The sequence below is a fragment of the Psittacula echo genome (genome assembly GCF_963264785.1).
Source record: "Psittacula echo genome assembly, chromosome: 3".
Classification (NCBI taxonomy): domain Eukaryota; kingdom Metazoa; phylum Chordata; class Aves; order Psittaciformes; family Psittacidae; genus Psittacula; species Psittacula echo.
Window position 1 is genome coordinate 18628667 of NC_137736.1, and position 19471 is coordinate 18648137.

The 19471-nt window shown below is 45.3% G+C and overlaps 1 protein-coding gene across 1 annotated transcript in view; it reads right to left on the bottom strand.

Moving 5' to 3' along the window:
• ILDR2 (immunoglobulin like domain containing receptor 2) overlaps window positions 1-19471 on the bottom strand; it is a gene marked incomplete at both ends in the record, with an annotated part of 34963 nt that overhangs the window by 13676 nt on the left and 1816 nt on the right. The window contains 3 exons of the mRNA XM_080614233.1: window positions 1663-1719; window positions 11047-11166; window positions 12251-12583. Coding sequence (XP_080470359.1) covers window positions 1663-1719; window positions 11047-11166; window positions 12251-12583 — 510 coding nt within the window. The remainder of the gene's footprint in view (window positions 1-1662; window positions 1720-11046; window positions 11167-12250; window positions 12584-19471) is intronic.

Genomic DNA, 19471 nt, shown 5'->3' on the forward strand with positions numbered 1-19471 from the left:
CAGCTCGGTGGCTTTTTCTTTTGTCATGTTCTCATCTTGTTCTCTACAACCATCACTGATATAAGGAAGGTGGTGAAATAGTATCGCATGACAGAAGTGGCCAGCCACAGCTATGCAATGAAGCTCAGACGTCAGATCTCCAGAACTGTTAGTGAACAGTTCACAATCACGCCATAAGGATGAAAGCCTGGCAGAGGAAAAAACACAAACAGCAAATCCATCGTAAGTGTAACTGTGATCTCTCTGAACACGTTCTAGGAGTACAAAAGGTCAGGATAGTACGTACACTGCGCATTGCACGATACTTGCACAGCACTGCAGTGCATGTTTGAAATCAAGTGTCCCACTCATAAGGGCCTATGAATCAGGAAGGATTTCGCTTCACAGGAAATTAGACCACTGGTTTCTCTGGTGAGGTTAAGAAAACAGCAAAAGAGCCTGCTGGCTCCTTCTTCATGCACAAAACTGAGATCCAGCCAGCTCCAGAAACAACAGTGTAACCCTGAGATTCAGATAATGATCAAGTTGAAATGCTAAGTGTCCTCGCTGTTTTGCTGCTGCCTTTTCCACTTTCTTGTTGTCTATACCCATGCAGTGAGAGTACCAGAAAGCTACATGGCCAATAGCATGAATTTTATACCCATTCAATAAAACTGCAAATAGTGGAGGGGGAAAAAAAAAAGGAAGTATTAGGCAACAGATAATCAACTTCTGCCTATGCTGGAAAGACCAATCCCTCTCCTGCCATGCTGAAATTCTAGGGAGCTTTGGGTTATACTGGAGATGGGTGAGTGTCTGCTTTCTCTCCATTTGCATCTCGGGACAGACTTGAAAATAGCTTCATACATTTATGTGGAGTTGCATTTTTGCACAAACCTGTGAAAGACGCACTCTCTGGGCACTGTCAGGGGATGATCTGATGACTCAAGGGCTAAATGTTCTCACAGCTTTTCCCCTTCAAGGACATTATTTCCCTTTTAAGCACAATCACTGTTTCCTCTGCAAAGAGTACCAGAACTGGTGGCTCTCATTAGTTTGGCTAGCAAGGGATTTATCATGGCCACAGAGCTTTCATGGCTGGTCCAACCACTTAGTGTTACCTAGATGATGCTCTGGCCATGCAGCACAAGAGGGGCTATGCCGCTGATGGGTTGCTCTATTTCTACACCTCCTGTGCCACCATCTGTGGCAGGATCACCACAGTGTGTGTGTCACCATCAGTGCCCGCAGGATAGGATCTGGGAAGCAGAAGGTACCACTGCACAGGAGCAGCTCATGTACAAAGCCATACAGGCACACAAGGCTGCCGAGACCTTGCAGACTGGAGCAGCACTACCCTTGTGCTAGCAGGGGAGCAGAGAGCTTGATATAAAACCTCTCCTCAACTGCTCTGGCATTTCTGCTCTCGCACTGATCCTGGCATGACATCAGCCATCTCTGTATGTTGGATCCCAGCATGGACATTCCTCCCCCAAGTGCCAGCATCAGCTCCCTCACATCTAAACCCAACACACTTTCCCAGTAAGCAATAAGCTTTTATCTTTTTCTCCCCAGATAAAACACACGTAAGAGTGAAATGTACACCACATAAAGATGCTGCAGAGGGATAAACAGACAAGATGACAGAGGACTGGGTGACTGAAGGGTGAAATGACTGAATACCTGGCATAATCTCCACAGCAAAACTGGGCAAGAGATCAGCAAGCAGCCCTGTCCTGCCTAGAAAAGACAGAAGGAGGAGAACAAGGAGATAGGTTACTGCAAGAAATACACACTCCCCAACCCCTGTCTTAGCCTCCAGTCCCCTTCCTCATCAGCCCACTTGCACTTTGTTAAGTGTGCATCCTATCAACCACAGATGTCATCCTGCTTGATGCCTGGTTTCTGCCATTTCTGTGTCCTTGCATTTTATCGTTATCAGCAGAGCTGGGGGAAAAGAATCTTGAACAGAGCTTCTCCGATCTAGGCACAAAATGACAAGAAGAGGGAGGTCTCCTTAGCACGATTACACAGTAACATCTTCCTGGAGTTACGTCCTACACATGCAAAAAGCTCCTGGAAATGCACAACAGCCCTCAAACCAAAAGATTTAGTTTACTTTTAAAATGAACTGATGCAGTTTGGATGGCTGTGAAACATCTTTAACCCAAGGCTCTTGACAAGTCAGCCATATGCATACAACACCTGTGGGTGATGCTCTCCACGTGGGGCTCTGCAACTGCAGAAACACCTCCAGGAAAGGGGTCTTGAAGCATGATTGTGAGTATGAGCTACTGATTTCAAGATGCACAAGCAACCTGGTGAGATTGTGTGATATAATGTTAACTCTCAAACTGTCCTGGGTTCAGCTGTAACAATTATTTTTCCCCTTCCCAGTAGCTGGTGTCATGATGTGTTTTGGCTTTACTGCTGCGTGGTGCTGAGTTACTGGCTTGGCTTAAACCATGCCACAAGTGAAGCAAACCAACCAGGGAAGGATCCATGTTGAAATTTGTGGAATTGCTTTGCAAAAGGAAAGAAAAAAAAAACCTAATTTATAACTGAACACAAACAAAATGCAAGCCCAAAGGCAGCTTGGTGCCTGTTTCTTTTGGCACTGTATGTCTGGGATATTTCTAACGTACAGCAAATGTCCTGCACAGTGTTCAGGTGTGTATCAGCAGAACAGCCCTATGTGCATATATAGCACATATAGCATCAGGATCATGCTAGGCTTTTATAAAGATATGCAAAAGGTAGGAGAACTGCGCTTTTAAGAGAGACATACATTGTGGGTATAACATAACAGAAGCAGCTAAGGGTAAACCAGTGCAAAAGTGGTCAAGTGCTACCTCCAGGTCCTGCACTAAGCAGCACTCAGACAAAATGATGAACTGGATCCCAAGCTCTCTGGCATCTAGTCTGTCCTTGAAGCATACTATAATCAAATTCCTACTGTCCTTTTTTAACTCAGTGCTTCAGCAGAGCTTCTGTAGAGATCAAAAATGCACAAGGATGTCCACTGGAACCACAATAAACATGCTCTGAATGCAGGGAGTGCTCTGCAACTGATTGCAACTCATCGAATCTGTCCAGTACTCACAGTAACACCATCATGATGAAGTGCTTCTGAAGCCTTAGCAAAAGATACAATGGTGATCCTTGAGATAATTGCTCCTCATTTACTACTTTGAAGGAGAACTCTTTCCATCAGTCTACTACATTTTTATCTACATATATGAAGAGTTTCATGACATTCTTTGCAGTCCATTTTCTGGAAACATCAGGTGTCCAAACCGCTCACAACCAGCTTGGGAAAATGCTTATGTATGCTTTCTGCCCTCAAGATATAGGCACATACACACGTGGCTTAAGTCTCAGGTGCCACAAGCGGGCTCCAAACACATGCACCAAATGTAGCCTTGTGTCAGAGAATCCTAGATTTAAATTATATTCCATGCATATATTAAATACATTCCTTACTTTCCAAGCATGCACAAACAAACATGCAATTCTTCATAGGCCTCTGTGTACATGTGAACAGTGTACATATGAACCACATTCATGCAGACATAAGGCACACAGCTTGACCGCGATGCATTATTATCTCCACACAAACTCACATGCAGCTCTCTCCTGAAGGCAGATGCCAGTGGGTAAATAGCTGGAGGTATATAGCTAATTTAGGCTGGGATTTGTGGTATGAGAGGTAAGGGAGTGACACCTATAAAGAGCAGAAGCTCTATCTCGTAAGTCCAATTATGTGCCTGCTTTATTTTGAACTTACCCAAAAAGCTTCAACCCTTGCTAGTGCTGGATCTTAGGAACCCCATGTTCAAGGGCAAAGAAGCATCCCTCAAAAATAACAGTGCTTGAGAACTTGGTAACTCATTACAAAGACATCCAAAGTAGCTCCTCTGTGGTATCTTAGAGCAGTCAAGTATTTCCCAGCTTCTGCAGCCTCACTCAGCTCTGCTGCGTATCTGCTTGGGGAATTTGCTCCCCCTGCCCCATCAGAGGGGCTCACACAGCACTGGGGGGCCCAGACTCACTTGCAGGGGATGCACAAAGCCCAGGAGGGCCTTTGGCAAGAGTAAACACCACCATGGCTCAGCATGCACTCTGCCACCTCGACTAGCCCAGCCAACAGCCAGCAAGCACAAAGCCTGCCCCTGCACTAGCGTGCCCCCAGCAGTTTTCAACACACCCCAACTCTCCCCCCTCTCCATCCTGGCCTCAATTAATTCACTAACCCTTCCCCACATCCTTAGTGGGTAAAGCCAACAGGCTGCACACACACTGCCACGGCTACCCTGTGGTTGTCACAGCAACAGGAGGCTTCCCAACAGTGACACTCATTGAAGGCGACTTTCCTGCCACTGCTGCTGCCAGCAACAAGTGGAGAAAAAGCACCCAGTCTGCCCACAGCAGGTGTTCAGGGGCAGGGCAGCTCTGGGGGAGACAAGAGTTGCTGCTGCTCTGTGCAAGCCCGTCATGGGTATGGCACACCCCAAAGCCAGGCAGTAGCCAGTGGAGTACAGCAGAGCATGGCACCATAGTGGGTTGCACAGTGCCTCAAGCTGTGGCAGAGGGCAGGGTTTCAGTGAGCAAGGCCTCCTCTTGGAGCCATGGCTGAAACGCCACCAGTGCCCATGGCCAGCCTCCTACCAGTGGCTCTCTATAGTCAGGCTGCTCCCTGCATGGGCATTAAGCTCACCAGACTTTTCTTTTGGTTGTTTTATTTTTTTTAAGGAAACTTTAAGGTGGAGGGCTGAGGCTAGACAGCATTTGGTGGGAGAAAACAAGTTAGGAAAACATCCTGTCAAGAGACCACCTCACCTCACCACCTCAGCACAGCGGCCCTGCCCACCTGAGAAAGAAGACTGCAGGCACCCCAAGACATGGCTGGGCACAGGCTGCAGCTCTGTGCTCCCACCTGCAAGGGCTACATTTCCTCTGTGAGAGCTGTCACACCCCCCAGGAGAAAGACAGAATAGACAATGGCACCATTTATCAGAGCTGTCCCAGGCAGCTCTGTTAGCACCAGGGGCTTTTCCTCATTCCATCATGGATGTGGGACATGCTCCCATTTCTATTCCTATCATGCCACTCTGGGGCTTTACCCATCCACAGTGGCCTCTCACTGGGCACCCAAAGCACACCCGAGGCCCTGGCCAGCCTTGAAGTTCAAGGAAGACTGCAAGCCCTCAGTCTGCCCTGGCAGAGAGCAGCAGCAGAGGTCTGGAGGAACGGAAAAGGAAAAGCTATGGGGGTGCAGAGCACCGTCAAGAGGTGCAAGGATACAGAAGAGGCAACTGAGGACAGGAATTAATACACAGGAGGCGGGTGGGTGAGAGAGTGAGAAGCAAATAGCAGCAGATGAAGGGAGGACCTGGAGTCAAGCAAACAATTAGCAGAAAGTCTGCAGAGAAGAGACACAAAAATAATTAGGGTATGTAAGTGGTGCAGCTGAAAAGAAACAATGGCATGCATAAAGATGGCACAGGTGCAGTCAGGAACACAGCAACTGGGCAAATACAGGAACATGGTGAACACTGGCAATTGCATAAATGGGATAAATATTGGGTTAATATGGGAGTAACTGCTGAATTGGGCTCTCTACTCAGGGCTGCCTCCACAGCCATACCAGCAGCACTGGGACCTCAGGAGGCAGCAGCTATAAAGGGAACTATTTCTTCCTTAGTGGCGGAAAACTGCCAGCTGTGCCACAGCAAGAGGCCCCAGCACAGGACGCTGCCCTGAGGGGAGGCTGGAAAGCACAGCAGAGGAGGTGTGTCCCTTGTAAATCAGATACTTTTTCACGGAAGCTGCTGTGAGATTTATTGGGAGAGCACGGCTCTGCAATGAGTTCCTCTGTGCTCCCTCTGCTTGGAGTAAACTTTATCCTTTCTTCCCATCCTTCTCTTCAATTGGAAGGAGAAACAGCAGCAGCCCATCTTGGAGATCAAAGTTTTAGCAGGCAACAAAGACCTCCGAGGAGGCTGTTGCCATGGCTACCTTGGTAATGGAGGTCTTTAAATCATGCCAGTCTCCTTTGTGAGCAGCATGCGGCTGCTGCCGGCAAGAAAAGGGGGGTAAAAAACCTTGGCAACAAGTAGCACTCCTAAATGGTGTGAAATAAATAACTAGGAATAGGCTGGGCCAGGACAAGGGGGATTACAAAGGCAGCAGTGCAGTGGCCCTGGGCAGGGCAGCGGCGCCCAGTGAGGACAGGATTGCAGTTTGGGGCTGGGAGGACACAAAAGCCTTTCCTGGATTTTTAAGTGGAGGGCTTCCATGCCACTTCCATCCCTTGCTGGCATTACCTGACCTTGGTGACGAAGGCACAGCTCAAGGTTGGAGAGCCCTCAGTGTGAAGTTGCTTACACACACCTTGCTGGCCGAGACCTGTTCCTCTCATCCCCAACACATGGCCAACAGCACTGACATCCCTGCCAACTGCTGTGACCAAGTACTGGCTCAGATGCTACTGGCAGCTTTTCAGTAAAACAGAGAAAAATCCTAAAACCAACCTCTTGTGAGGGAAAAATCTGCCAAGGACTTTTCCGTCTCCAAAACCACATCAACTTTTATAATACAGGCTCTCCTGGCACACAAGAGACTTCAAACCTGGCTATTTTTATGCCAGCTATTGAGTCACTTTGCTGAGTAAGAACTGCCTTATTAGCATTGCACACCATACACACACGTCCCATTAGAGATTTATCCTCTCTGAAAGCCAACACATGTCTCTATTAGTACATTAATTACTGTGCAATATGCTGTGTATGTATCTACATTCTTCCCTACCTATGGGTGTTAGACTTAATAGATTTTGGGTTTAGCCTCCGTAGATATTAGCTGGTAACACAAGCTACCAAAGATGCGGGTTTACCAAGGTTAAGTGCTAGCTGACTCCAGAAATTAACAAAAGCCTCAAGTGCTAACTGCTGTTATTTAAAGCCTAACAAAGGCAGAAGCTGAAGCTTCTAAAAGATTATCAAATAATATTTCACTAATATATAATTTATGTTAGTATTAGCTGTCAAATTGGATGGAAAAAACAAGCAGGCAATAGCCATCTAGCAAAGCACATGGATCCCTAACCAAAGTATCAAACCAACAACTGGGATTAACAGATCAGTTTCCTGCCTCTTCCAGGAATTTGACGTGTCCTTGGGAATGAAGCCTGTTTCATGAAGCATGTCTAAGCTGTGTAGAATCTCATAATGCCAACCCTGCACAGACCTATGCATTTCAGGATAGTCAGCTGTGCCTACCTAACAGCCACTGCTCCGTAGCTGTACCAGCTTGCGAAGGAGCAGTATAGCTGTTTCACAGGACCCTCACCTGATTAGTACATTCTGGCCCTCAGGAAGGCTTACTGAGTTATATACAATCCCATGCAAGTAAGATAGTCTGCTTCCTGATGTGAGCTGTGTCACATGAAGCCAGGATGAGGTATCCACTGACCTGTACTTCTGATTCTGAGGTTATTCCAGGCACCCAGCATCCACTGCACTGGTACGCTTGCAGTTCCCTTCAACAAAGGCTGCAATGAACAACTTTACTGAAGCTCACTGACATTCTCAGATAAAAAGCAGTAACACAGGGGCTGTGAAAACAATTTGATTAATAGCACTGTGTTTCAAGAAGCAGGACACACAGCTGCTAGCTACTAAGATGGAAATGTAGACTTCCTTAAAAATAAGATTCAGCCTTTTTGATTCAATTAATTAAGTTTTAAAAAATAAAAATTAATAAAGTTTCAAATGGATTCACTGGCCCAGCTGTAATGTCAGTAAAGGGTTCTGCATTTCTAGTAGAACACACAAATGCAGAGAGCATCACCTGACTCTTGCTGTGGAATTGTTGAGCGGCGTACTAGTCTAGTCCTGCTGCAGCAGAAGCAGAGTTCTTATCAGTCATGCTAGACCCTGTTTGGAGATTCCAAATACCACCAAAATACAAATATTTTATAAAAGTGTGATAACAGTTTTTAGTTTAATTTTTTTCCTTACTCTGCAGGAGGCTCACTACCAGTCAGCCTCCTTCTGTGCTTCTGAGGCACAGAGGTTACCACCCCTCTTCCCTTGCCTTCACTGATTCCACTAGAGAGGGTTAAAATCCCTGACTAAGCAAAACCTACTGAATCGTCTTTTCAGCAAAACACATAAGCACATGCTTAATATCAGCTATGCCTTATAAATCCTATCAGCCTTGCTGTGCACAAATGGATATAAATAAATGCTTATATGCTTCTCTGAAATAGGCCTGAAATGAAGACAGCACATGGGATTCTCTGATGTTGTCCAACGGCTTTGTGTGTCAACATCACATATCCAGGTAACAAAATTCAACATGCAATCCCATCGTGACCCAGGCCAACTTAAGTGAAGGACACTAAAAGACTGCAGTGGAAATCTCTGTGATTGCTTCCCTCAGAGAAAAAGAATACTGTAATTTTTTTGTGTTTTAGATTTTGCCTCAAGTTGTGAATAAAGCGACTTTTGATCAATTTTAACAGTGTAATTCACTGTAAAAAGCAGGATCCTCCACTTCTAGATAAGCAAATTTCCACTAATTTGTTGATGGTATTAGGTATCTACCATTTTTGCTTCTCAGACCTTTCAAGGTTTCTAATACATGATACTAAACTGCCCTGTCCAGCAGGATCTTGTCTAACCTAAACATACCTTTCAACTTGGCATTAATATGAAACCACAAGGGATGCTTTCCTATTTCCTTTTCTGTTCTGATTTTCCTGTCTTCCCCCACTGATAGCATGAACCTCTGCTCTATTCAATGTTCTAATCTATGCTTAAGTCATGCAGTAGCTCCAAAACAAGCAAGGTCAATTATATTCAAAAGACCACTGTCAGCAGGGAACAAACAGCAATGTGCTGTGGGCCTTGTAGTCGTATCTTGCAGTGTATCTTGCAGACACTATCCTTCCACATCTCCAACTGCTCAAACAGGGAGTTTGGGTTCACCCAAAGAGCAGCAAACAGCAAAACATCAAACAAAACCCTTTTATCACATGTCCCTTAGGACTGTGGAATTGCTCCAATCTTCATTTGTACTCACTGCCTCCCTCAAAGCAGTTGGATGGAATAAAAAATGTCCCAGAAGATGCCAGAATGTTAAGAAATGGTATTTTCACCACTGGCTGCTTCCTCCATTAGCCATCAATGGGGAGAGGTAAATGAAAAGAAAGAAAAAAATAAGAGCAAATGGAAAAGGGAAATGGGAAAGATCAAGGTGGGAACAGGAAGGGAGGGATGAAGGAAGGGATGAGAATGGGTAGGTAACCTGGAATCACTCTGAGAGCTGGAATGTTGCCTCCATACACACTACCCAGGAAAAGACACACAAGCTGCACCAAGCAACATGAGGCAGAACAAAGTATGCTTTCACGCTGCTGCCAAACTTGGCAGAGTGCTGCACGAAGCACAGGGTCAGACCCACAAGCTGAACAGAAAAGCAGATGTGGTCAAGCTACAGCCTAAGCTACATGTTTCCCCCACTGTAACTACAGCAAACTGGGGCCAGTGACATCATCAAGGAGAGGAGACGATGTCATTATTTTCCCCCCACATAGTATTCTGTACACACTGAAAAACAGATTCTTCCTGTTACCATGGCATTGTTTCATCACTGGTATCTGAGCAGAGTTGCAGACATACAGAAGAGAAAGACACCAAATCCTGTACAGGAAGGTGAAGAAGGGACAAAATTCAGCAGCCATCACAGACAGCTCCTCTGGAGATGCTATGGAACAGCTACAACTGCCACCTGGCAGACAGAACCTCACCTGAACTAACACAGTTCAGTCTTGGGGGCTGTTATTAGCTAGCATATGATTCACAGTCACACCGTGGATTTAGACAGGGTTGTGACACTTTTCTGGAGGGACCCATTCTCCAATTGTCCACAGCTTGACTGACATCTGAAAGAATAAGGGGTGATGACGGTACTGTCATAGTCACTCACCCATTCCATCTGGTTTACTTTGAGATGACAACTACAGCTCCAAGCATAAATGCCAATTAAACTCTGACCCTAGCCAGGAGAGTAAGGGCGCTTGACAGACATGTTCTGTAGTATGCCTTTATGTATCACCTACACACTACAGACCCAAGCTTTTTCCTTCACAGATGGACAGAATCTGTAGACCCAAGAACCATCCAAACAAATGCTGGTGTCAGCAGGACTTAGGGTAAGTTGGGAAAAACTCATCTTACTCTCCTGGGGCAGTCTAGGGGCAAAGTACTAAAGCTGGCTCATGGTAGTGTCAACCAATGTCCCTGAAAGGCCCATTCCACTCCTCTTTTCTGCCCTAGTGGGAATGGATGCTTTTCTGATCTTTACAGTGAGATGAACTGTGCAAGCTATCACTGAAAGCTAACCCTGCAAACCTGAAAGAAACTGATCCTGCTCACCATACTGCTCAAGGGAGCTTAACAGAAACGGAGCCAAGCATGCTGCAGGGAGAACAGGTCCTTTTAGTGGCAGCACCAGCTTAGACCTTATTAAGGTGGCTATGAAACTACACCTCTAATTGAACAAGTATAATTACGGAGAGACAAAGAACTCCCAAATTGACACACTCAAGCAGATAAAACACAGTGCTTCTTGACATCCTCACAGGTCAGCAGAGTGGGCAACGGAAATGTTAAAAGACTGCAAAAAGCATACAATTTGATATCTTTTGGGTGTCTATTTTTAAGAGACTCTGACTCAAATGTTCACTTTGCTGCAAGTTTATTGTTTTATGCCTTAAGAACAAGGGTTCTGATTTTCCACAGCCCTGCACTTTGCTGTAGTCATTTATGCCGGTGTAATGTGTGAGCAATGTGGGTGTAAACATTACTATTCTGGTTTGGTAGCATTTGCCACCCTAGGTGTGAATGACTGCACAGGGTGCAAGGCAATGGTGAAAGTACTGTTTTACAGAGATCTTACACCCAGAGTAATATGGTGCACAGATATGTAAAGAGAGCAAGAGTGCAGAAGGAAAGATATATCACCTATGTGCTGAAAAACCAACCTGACAAGAAGGCTTACCAAGCACAAGCAGCTCCACCGATTCTTCATTCTTGCCCTCCACATCATCCGGTGTGATAATAAGGCAGTAATAGAGCCCACTGTCTCCCCACATCAGCTTCCCAATCTGAAGGTCTGCATCTGAAAGGCAAAAAAGAAAAGTCAGGCTTTCTTTCCAACACCTATGGGAAGAGTGAAGTGTTGAAAGCACCAGGTCTGTCTCTGTGTCCCAAATCCGTTTCATTTCCTTACTAAGAAGGGGGGTTAACTTTATCCAGAATATCACAGTACTCAGGAAAAAAAACAACAGGCTCCAGACTCTGTGGCTGAAAGCGGGAAGGCAGGTAACGGCACAAGAGACAGCCCACTCTGCAAGTCCAAAGAGCATAAGGGATAACTAGTGTCACTCTCTGTCCTTCCTGACACTTGAGCTTGGGGTCCAACAGTATTCTTGCCATGCAAGAAGTGCTTAGACAATATCTCCTCCACAGCACTTCAGTCATCTGCTGAAGAGGTTACATGGAGACAAAGGAAAACACTCTCACTTGCTGAGGCTGATCATATGCTCTGCACATAAGGGAGCCTCTACTTTTGGCTTGGTGGTCTCCTGAGCCAAGCAGAAGCCTTGTGCTTTTGAGGGACATGGTTTCCTGCACATCCTTTGAGACCAAATGTTTAAAGGACCCTGCACCCCACATGTCCACCCAACCCAACTTCACCCCATGAAAAACTCTTCCTTTCACACTGCCGAAGGCTGTATGGGTTTAAGTTCATGACAGCATGAGCTAGTGAAGTCCAGAGTTAAGCAAATATGAGATGTAGAATAACCTTGTTATTTAGGAACTGGTTAAAAAAATCAGTGAAATTTGCAAGGAAGAGAAACCTAGCGCATGGAGACTGAATCTATACCTTTCTTGCTGGTCCCCCTTTGTTAAGGAAAATCTATGTAGAGAGCAATATGCAGAAGCCAGAAATAAAAACCTGTTCTTCAAAGGGAAAAGAATACTGTGTGAGGGCTGGAGAGCAACATGAAGTCAGATGAAGGGATGCACCAAAGGAAATGAACTTTGGGTCTAGGGTTGGTTGGCTAAATCCTAAACGTCTGACATCCAGCAAGCTTTTCTAAGGGAGTGAACTGAACAATTTTACTGCCAGCTTCCAGTATCCCAAATTGCCAAGGGTCCATTCTAACTCCCATCAAGCATCATTGGGGTGGAAGAGTTACCGTGGACAATGCTGATGTCTCTTTCCTTATAGAAGTCCCCTATAGTGACAGCAGATCCTTGTTTGGAGGCCACAACTCGGACTGTCCTCCTGCTGTCCACACAGTCCAAGTAGGGATCCCAGTCCAGGTTCCTCTTGCTCATCGTTTGTAAACCAGAAGTCGCCATTCCCAAAGCTTCTCCCACTCGGTCCTGGCAGTAAGATTTGAACCTCCACTGCACAACAGCTGGTTGGGTAGAAGAAGTGGAGAAATGGCAGCGAAGCAGAGCAGGCTGAAACAACATGGCCACCTTCTTCTTCTCAGGCATGGTAACCTGCAAGCCTTCCACTTCAGCTAAAAGACAAAAGCATGAGTGTCATATGCCTTGGCATTACCTGAAGAGGAAGCTACTGCATTTTATCATAGCACCATTTTCCCCATGTACATAAAATTAAACTATCCATCTGTTTCAGGTGCTAGGGTGCAAAAACTCCTCAAGGTACATAAGCATGGGTGTTGGCAGCAGAAGTTTGCTTTTTTCATAGCTACAGCCACAGGGAAAAATACAGCACAATGGGGCTAAACACTCAAATGTAAATATCCTTATGCGCTGTAGATACGCTAGCACAGTGGCATGACGACTCATGGCTTCTGTGGCAGGTACACAGACAAGGAAGAGGTATTTTAGGGATGGCCACACTCTGCTTCTACAGCAGGTCTGCCAAGGGGCCAGATCCTGAGTTCACAGCAATCCCAATGCAGAATAAGTCACCTCCCTCACAATTCTGGTTGCATCACAGCTCCTCTCTGAAAGTCAGGCAGCATGCAGTTCCTGGCCCGTGGTGCAGTGGTGCCCAGCTGGTGGTGTTGGCTCTGCCGAACTCTAGAGGTGCATGAAGGAGTGGATCCAGAATTGCACAGCTCCTGCCAGGTCTGGCATATAGCACTGAGAGAAACTGCTCCATGTGGGAGATGCGGAGAAAAATGGCCCAAACACTGAAGTTTTTCACATTCCCAAGGAGGAGATGGATCTCAACACCCAATCTTTACCAGCTACAGGACAGCTGCTGCCCAGAGCTAACATATTCAAGCCTTGGAGAAGATGCATGGGAATGCTCCTACATTCTTGGGTAGCTTAGGGAAAAGCCAAGAGCAAGGCCAGCATAGAGCTCTCGGGAGAATGAGGTACTTCATTCTCCCACAGAGGAACGGCCAAAACCTCGCATGCATGCCCTGCATTGCTTCCCTCCTCCTTGTGCTGCACAACAATGACTGAGAGCACTTACACATGCTGGAATACATCCTGACACTTCCCCAAGCAGGGATGTGCAGGCCTGTGAAACAGCCCAGCCCAGGGGCAAGGAGAGAGCAACTAAGAGGAAGTTTGTAACCAGAGGCATTTTCTGCAGCTGAGGGGCAGCAGTACCTGATGGTGGAGGCTCATAGGAGAAACGGGATCCAGTTTCAGTACAGAAAATGATGATGGCAGCTCCCTACATGCAATTACCACACACCCCAAGGCCCAGAGCAGCGCACAGTGAAAAAGGGGACAAGACACAAGGAAACATTCGAGAGAATGAAGCAGAAGAATGTGTTCACACAACATGAAGAGAGACTGATGGATTTTAGGGGAAGCTAAGGGAGGAATCAGAAGACAGGACAAAGAAAAGCTTCCTGATGTTGGGAAGCAGTAGCAGAGAAGGGCAAAAGCAGAGAAAGAAGAGTAAGTATCAGGTTAAGTATAGGAAGCAGAAGGATAGGCAGGGCGACAATCATGGAATGTCATGTTTAACCAAGAAGCTTATGTTCAGCTGGAAGAAGCTGAAGAAGGGCTCTGGAGGGGCTGTCTCTGAAGGGCTGGAGCCAGGCTGCAGATTAAGAAGTGATGTAGAGAGAAGAGGAAATAGAGTCAGCAAAAATAAACCACCCGCTCCAGAAAGCACGGATGAAAAGGAGATGGAAGTTGGCAAAAGAAAATGATATGACAGGAGATATATTTGGGATGGGAAAAAGAAAAAAAAAAAAAAAGGTGTAGACTCAAGCACTGGAGCTTAAAGCAGAGAAAGAGCAATAAATGTATCAATGGTATAACAGCCAGCATGAAGGGACAAGATCAAGTTGGAGACAGCCACAGACCTGAAAAGCAAAAGCAAGAAAGAGATTCATGATCAGAAGTCAAAATCAAAGGAAAGTTAAGAGGCTGGACCAAGAATGAATATTTATTTCAACAAATTATCAGTGTCCAAACCATAAATCACAATGAAGTCAGGGGATAAAAACACAGTATGGAAAGAACCTAGTGGAAAGCACACTTCAGAGAGGCAAGACAGTCACTGATACTAACAAAGACTTGGCGATCTAGGCAGGATTTGACCCTGGGGACTGCTGTGTGAAGGCTTACAGTGCAGAAGGGTGCTATGGCGTTTGCACGGGGATGCATTACACTACGCACATCGTACTTATGCCGTGCGAAAGCTGCACAAGAGATGGCATTACTTCTGCCAGAAGTGCCTGGACCCAAATCCAAACACCATGAAGTGTGGGCATTCTCCAGAGTACCACAAAACACAGCTGAGGTCCCAACAAGATGCTCCCACAGGAGCATTAGGCAGCTCCTCCACTTTCACGAGGAACACGTAGAGATAACTCCTTTTCCCAGGGACTAGAGGTGCAGAAACATGGGGGCTACACGGCACTAAGAAAATGTCACCACTTGCTTCCCAAGGTGAACCAAGTACTGATGTTGTCTTATTCTCTCCTCTCCAGAGACCTGTGCTTCCCAGGTTGTATCTGAATGCAAGACACATGACGAGCACCTTGAAAAACAAATGGGTCCAGGTGAGACCTGCATCTGGCAACTCCATGCCTGATCCCATGCAGTCTGTGGCCAAAGCCAGCTTGTGATGTGAGCTGATCAAGTGACTCATCACGTTACTGCAGCTTCAGGGACAAAAGAGTGACACAGTGAATATTTAAATCTTTCCCTTGTGAACAAAGTATGCTGCTTACTAAACACAGTGCTTTCAGCTAACTATGCACCACAGCCCTCCTTCCATCTTAATGAGATTTATGAGTTTGGCAAGCCAGGGACTGCTTTACTAAATGATTAGCTGAGCTTTAGCAAATTCTCATCTAACTTTCCCCACCCACCCCCACGTGAATATCTATTTCAAGAAAAGCAAAGCAGTTGGGAAAACACAGAAACTCTTTTTCTACCCAAAATCATTTGGGAAATGTGCAGTGAATTATCTGGCATCTTCTATATTCTATCCCAAGCTCTTTATTAACATTTGAAGTATTATTTTCAGATTCTTTCCAGATGTAGTATTTTAGGAGCAGCACAGTGCCTCAGATTGAGAGACTGGAGCAGTGGAAACGCTATTTAAGTCAAATTATATATAATTATGGCTGAACTGGGAAATTATACACCTGTTACTTCCTCTGTCAAAAAAAATTTGTCAGAATCGACTCATGTAGTACGTCATTGCTGCAACAGCATCCATCAAAAGGGCCACCAGGATATTCAGCTGCCTGAAGACAAGATGGTGGATTTACAACCATGGTACCTCTTTGTCTAGTTTAATACAAGAAGGACTAAAAAGAAACTGAATTGTGCTGTGCTGTTTTGACTAATGGAGCCAGAGCAAGATAAGCCCTTATTTCAAAAGCATCATGGAAATGTACTTCCTGCACTCCAGAGAAGCAACCTGTTCATTGTGAATTCCATGATGTTTGAAGTTTCACAAGAAAAATCTAACTCTAATCATGAGAGTAGTCTCATGAATGCATGACAATTTTGATTACCTTTTTTCTGTTCTCCTAAATCCCCAGGGAAAGGTCTGCAAATATTAATCAAGTGCATTTTAAAAACAACAGATATACTTCCTCTCAAAGAATAAAAGGATCCACCGATTTGTGTATCTGTGCATGTGCATACACTCCCAGAGAAAGAGCTTAAAAATAACCACGCTTCAGAAACATAATTACATGGGGTTTGTCTGTTTCTCATTGGCAAGGTATATTTGTCTCCTTTCTCTGATTCTTTTCCTGAACTGTCCTTAAATTATGCATTCAAACTATGCAATCAACATTACACACAAGCTATCACTAATACATTCTACTAGTGATTAAAGAGAATTCCAGGAAGTGATTATAGAGGGGATATTGGTACGGGCACATTTGAGCCTTGTGAACATGATCTTCATAAGCGCCTTCCACAAGCAAAAGAGAGAAGGCAACTGAGAGGTGATAACTTAGGCTCTTGCTTTTCAGTTGCCCTCTGCAGAAGCCTCCCTGAAGCTAGCTGAATCCTAGGAAGATTGAGCTTCAAAACCTTCAGTTAGCCTTTTTCAATAGAATCAAGAATCATGGAATGGTTTGGGGTGGAAGGAACCTTTAAAGATGATGTAGTTAGAATACAGTTGATCAGAAGCACTACTCCCTGTAAATAATGGCAAGGTCAAACACTGTAACAAGTCTCAGACTGCATCCTTCTAGCATGTAAGGTTTGAGTCCAAGAGAAGGCAGCACACATTATTCTTCAGGTCAGCACGGGTGTCCATATCTGTTGATACATCCTATCTCTTTCTTTGCTATTACTTGGCCCATTCTATCACTTGCCTAAGGCACTAAAGCTGATGCTGTGAAACCACAAAAATTACACACCCCAATTTTATGCAACTTTCTTGATAGGAGTGGCAGTTGTGCACAAAGAATGGAAGTCCTTGTGCCCTCAGCCACACACCTCTGGAAAACTATCCCTAGACTATACCTAACGGCTTTGGCAGAAAAGCATACATTCATTGGTAAGAGGTAGTGCTCCTAGGGTTGTTTGTATCACTTCCCCAAACAAAAACTGTTGAGCTAGGAGATGCTGTATCTTTGTTTTTTGCACCTTGGCTACTACGCATAAATTAAAACTGTCCTTTCCCCCATTGCTGAATACAGGCATACCATCCACACTTTTCAAATGTGGATCAGGAAATGGAAGATCTGGACTTCGAAAAGTCAAGAGATGATAAACAGATGTGTAAACAGGTGACTGGAGAGCCAGTGGGATCACTGAGATTGTGTTGTACGGATTCTTGCCTACTCATGCTGGACTAAATCCAATCTATGCAATTTATCAACGAAAGCTATCACCATCAGATTATGTTGAGTGGCTTGTGGGAAATTAATTGGATGCCTTGGTTTGGTTCCTATCAGACTTGTGTTCTTAGCAACCTGGCATCTAATTGTCAACTTTTTTAGCTAGCAAGAAACCAATGCCTAACTAGGTCAGCAGCAGCTGAGGTGAAAGCATGGCACTGCTTTTTACAGCTCCATAGCAAAACCAAAAATTTCAGCTCCCTACCTGCTTAACCTGGAAAGGGGAAAAACCAAAGCACTCAGAGAAAAGCACAACCTTGCACACCCAGTACTCACAGCATAGAACCTCAAAACAGAACACTCCACGTAGGACATGGCCCAGATTCTTTGAACTGACTGCAGCAAGCTTTTCTTGCTCTCCCCATTCTCTGTGATGCTGTCCTCCATGCTGCTGACTTCTACAAGGAAGTACACAGCCCTGAAATGTCATAAACTGTGTAAGGGCTTCCCCAAGAGATCAGGACATTCCACAGGCTTTCCTAGGTACTGGGGCCCCTACACCAGCTTTCCTGCACTCATTATACTCTTTAACCACCTGCCCCTTTCACACATTCACAAAAGTCACCCTGGATGCTTTCAGGTGAATTATCTCAGCTTTGGCCGTCAGATCAAATCCACCTTGTCTGAAAAGCTGTTAGAATTGTCAAGTGACTCCTAGTTTCAAACTTGGTTCAGCATCCCAGAAATCACTCCCAAAACTATCACTCAGCAACTGGTCACCACTACTGAGAAAGAAATCGGAAGAGTCTCTCCAAGCCTTGTAGTACCAAGCCTGTCTTCAGGATAGCACTGGGACTTCCACTGCTGGCAGTCCTGCTCAAGGTGATCTCAAATGAATAAAAAGTAAAAAAAGTATGAGATTTCTTCCCAGTTACATGCTGTGTGCAGCCAGTCAAGGAAGTCAAATGAACACTTTAACTCAAGGCAGATAAAACAGTCCATCCGTTTCCCTGTCTTCCCAAGGAGTCTGTTCTGCTGGCCAGGAAACAGCAAAGCACAACTGTGCTCAGCATGCCCCTTCTGCCTGCTTTCCTAAACTGTGGCTGGGAAAGCAAAGGTAAATCTACCCACCTTTGTAGTATACCATTGCATTGATGAAAAACTGCTTAACAGGAAGAGAAGATCACATTTTAATGTGGACAGTCTTCTAAGGGTCATCTTTCCAAGCTTATCCTGAGTCATGAACCAGAAAAAAAAAATGTGCTCTGCTTGTTCTGTAGGTAAAACTGGAGTCCTCACTTCTCTCTAGTTTTAAATGCATTAGGAATTGCAGCATTCATATGAATAATGGTAAATACGAGGGGAGGATTCATTCCAAAATCAAGATGCAGTTGGTGATTTACAGGAACCAGCTTTATACAGGAGCTTAAGGATACTTGGCAAATTGTACCTTCTTTTTCTAGAATGAGAACACAGTCCCACACATACTTAAACCTGTGTCACTCCACAGGAAGGAATAAAGGGTGACCATCCCTTTGCTGTTGTTACTCAAGCACCAGCTTTAGGCATGTGGGAAAGCAGGGCAGGAGGATGAGAAGCCAAACCAAAACCACTGTAACTCACACAGAATTTTTTGAAATTCCAGTAAGAAGTCACAATGCACACAACCGAACGAAAGATAAATGCAGGAGACAAAAATTAAAGACAAACCAAGAACTGAGAAGAATTCATGCTGGGAGGAAAGGAACTATGAGTGCTTGTTAGACATTTCTCAGTCCACCTCAAGGAGGGAGGAGGGGAGAGAAGGGGGCGAGAGCCTCTTTCGCGCTGCCTTTTGTTTCCCTGCTTCCTCCCCATTTTCTACTCTGTGTTTTAGCCTGGCCCCTGCACTTCCCAACCCCCACTTCTCTTTCCCAGAGTGGAGTGTACCACTCGGGCTGGATTAGGGCTCTTTACCTTGCTGCAGACCTTTCACTTCTTCACACAGCCACTGTGGAGAGGAAAACCTTGAATCCATGTTTGCTTGCCTCTCTCCCTTTTCTGTGCACACACAAAGATGCTCACACTCACACACACACCTTTACTTGTTTGCTTTCTCCCAGCAACGGAAGAGGACAGCAGCGCGGGCTCCATCGCTGGGCGGCAGCGGCAAGA